At 32.3% G+C, this 3040-nt stretch overlaps 1 protein-coding gene across 1 annotated transcript in view; it reads right to left on the bottom strand.

Annotated features, from left to right (window-relative positions):
* The window catches only part of HELRODRAFT_173498 (hypothetical protein), a gene marked incomplete at both ends in the record, with an annotated part of 1566 nt that extends 1421 nt beyond the window's left edge, over positions 1-145 (bottom strand). The window contains one exon of the mRNA XM_009020104.1: positions 86-145. Within this exon, the coding sequence (XP_009018352.1) occupies positions 86-145 (60 nt within the window). The remainder of the gene's footprint in view (positions 1-85) is intronic.
* Positions 146-3040: the final 2895 nt, after the last annotated feature.

Here is a 3040-nt window from a genome sequence, read left to right as displayed (position 1 = left end):
TTTTTCATTCTAATTGTTTATTTTTTCTCTAGCTCATTTTCGTTCTCTCTCTTAAACTCTCTCTCTCTCTCTCTTACTTTCTCACTTTTTTTTCTCTATCTTTCTCTCCATCTTTATATGTGCTTGTGTGTCTATCATATTTCATCTCTAGCTCTCTCTCTCTCTCTCTCTCTCTAGTCCTTTCTTTTTTTCTCTCTCTCTCTCTTTCTGAATCTCTTTTTTTCTGTATGTCTTTTTTTTTTGTTTCCCCTTCAGTTTTTCTTTCTTTCTTTTTTTAAATCTTTCTCTTTCTCTCTCTCTCTCACTTTCTCCCAATTTTTCTCTCTCCTTCTATTTTTCTTCGTTTTTATTTTTCCCTTTTCTTTCATGCCGTCAATCATTGGTCGGACTCATCATTACAACTGTTATGAGCAGCACTCAGAGCCCATAAATTCCTCCAAATTTTCTTGCATCATATTCCAATCAATCAGCTGCTCTAATCACTATCAGTACGGTCATCTCCGTCCTCATTGTCATCGTCATCTTCATCATCATTGTTATCATCATCGTCATCGTCGTTATCAGCCTTACCACCATCATCTTCGGTGACATCTTTATCAGTATCAACATCATCATCATCATCACCTCAACACTATCATCATCATCATCTTCATTTTTGTGGGACATCTTAATTCTCCCGGAGTGTTGTCAACCATGATCGTTCCAGGATATTTACATATATTAATAAACGTGCGCATTTGGCATTCCATAGTTATTTATCTACGTTTGTGTGTGCGTGCGTGTGTGCTTGTGCGTGAGTGTGTGTGTGTGTGTGTGTATGGGTGTGATGTTTGTATGTGTATCCGTGTTGGTAGGAACGTATACGTTGTTGTTGTTTGTATGAGAAAAGAGAGACAGGAGAGAGAGAGAGAGAGTGTGTGTCTGAAAGATAAAGGGAGAAAGAAGATAAAAGAATACGTGTGTGTTTTTATGTTTGTATGAGTACGTTTGTGTGTGTGAGTGTGGGTGTGTAACCGTGTGTGTGTTTTGTTTTTTTCTGTTCATACATTTCTATTCAAGTTTTTTCTTCCATACTATGCGAATTCCAAAAAATTTAGAAATTCAGCAGACAAATTTAGTGAAAATTTCTCTAGGAAGCCAAACTTCAAACAAATGTTTCTTTGGGGTAAAAATTTGATTTGAACAAATTAAAAAAAAATTAAAGCTGGTCAAAAAACTAAAATAAAATAAAAATAATTAAAAATAACAGGTTATTAATTTTAAATAATTTAATTAATTTAAAATAACCCGCGTTGAGTTGATAAATAAATTTTCTATCGATAGTATTTCTTTTTGGTACCAGGTTGTGTAAATGACGAGATGTTGATTACGTTGGACTGTAGATTGACTTATCATAATCAAGAAAAATAATGATTTTTGGTTCGCTTGTGTGTGTGTGTGTGTGTGTGTGTGTGTGTGTGTGTGTGTCGAGTGTGTGTGTCGAGTGTGTATGTTTTGGAAGAACTTTCGTGAAAAACAACACAAGCAGATAAATGGGATGATGCATTTACAATATGAAATTCAATTTAATCTCGCTGTATTTGTTCGCATGTCGTCATAAAAAAAAAAAAATTTTTTTAAATATTTCATCCGATATCATTATTCCATTTTTCTCTTTCTCTCCTCTTCTTTCTTTTTTTCCATTTCTCTCACTTTTCCTCTCTCTCTATCTCTCTCTTTCTCTCTTCCTTTCCCATCGCTATCTCTCCCGCGAACATTTTATCCTCCAATCAATCAGTGGACATTTTGATGGAGGCTTTCATGAAACATGCCCCGCAATTTTCTCCAAACGTACGAGACTACGTGAAAGAACTTGATCGTGGGAGAGAGAGAGAAAGAGAGAAATGGAGAAAATTGGAGCAAAAAAGAAAGAGAGAATGAAAATTAAGTTTAAAAAATGAGAAAGTGAGAGAAAGCAAGACAGAGTGGAGAATCGAGAAAAAGAGACACGGAGAAAACTTAAGTGGGATGTATACATGCATGAAAACAAAATAGAAGAAGAAAAAACATGATGAAAGATAATATAAAAAAAGAGAAAAAGAGAAAAAGAGAGAAACAGAAAGAGAGAGAGAGAGACAGTGAGAAAGATTGAGTGAGAGAAAAAAGAAAATATTTTAAAAATTAGAAATTGTGTTAAAGAGAGAGAGAAAAAAGAATCCACGGCAGAGATGGTAATGAGACAGAAAGAAAGAGAGAGCGAGAGAGAGAGAAAGAGAGAGAAAAAAAAGAGAGAGAAAGAGAGTAAAAAAGACAGACAAATAGACGGAGAGTAAAGCAAGAAAAGAAATATAATAGAACAAAAAAAGAGCCATTGAAACGATTGCATATAGACGAATGTAAGTCCACATGAAAAGAAATCTTTTAGAAAAAAATTCGGACGAAAAAAATTGAAGAGAAAAATGCGTGCATGTAGCTAAATAGATGATTGATTGATTGTTTGAATGAAGGAATTATAGGAATAAAAATAACTATAATAATAATAATAATAATAAGAAGAAGAAGAAGAAGAAGAAGAAGAAGAAAAAGAAGGAAAAAAAAAACTTTTGGTAAAACGGTATTTTTCAATTAAAAATTGATGTATAAACTTGAAAAAATGTTTTTCGCACATGAATATAACTTTATACACATGTACATGAGTACATGTAAACATACAAAAACAATTACAAACATACATACATATATACATACATATATACATACATACATACATACATATATACATACATACATACAAACATACATACATACATACATACATATATATATAGATCTACTAATTACACACAAACATACATGCATTTGTATGTATGTATGTATGTATGTATGTATGTATGTATGTATGTATGTATGTATGTATGTATGTATGTATGTATGTATGTATGTATGTATGTACGTATGTATGTATGTATGTATGTATGTATGTATGTATGTATGTATGTATGTAAAAACCAAAACATGATGAGTGACACTGAACCGTCAAACATCAAGTAACAAATGGATT

The sequence above is a fragment of the Helobdella robusta genome (assembly GCF_000326865.2).
Source record: "Helobdella robusta unplaced genomic scaffold HELROscaffold_26, whole genome shotgun sequence".
Taxonomy (NCBI): Eukaryota; Metazoa; Annelida; class Clitellata; order Rhynchobdellida; family Glossiphoniidae; genus Helobdella; species Helobdella robusta.
Note: the sequence above shows the minus strand (reverse complement) of the source record. Positions and strands in the feature narration are given on the sequence as shown.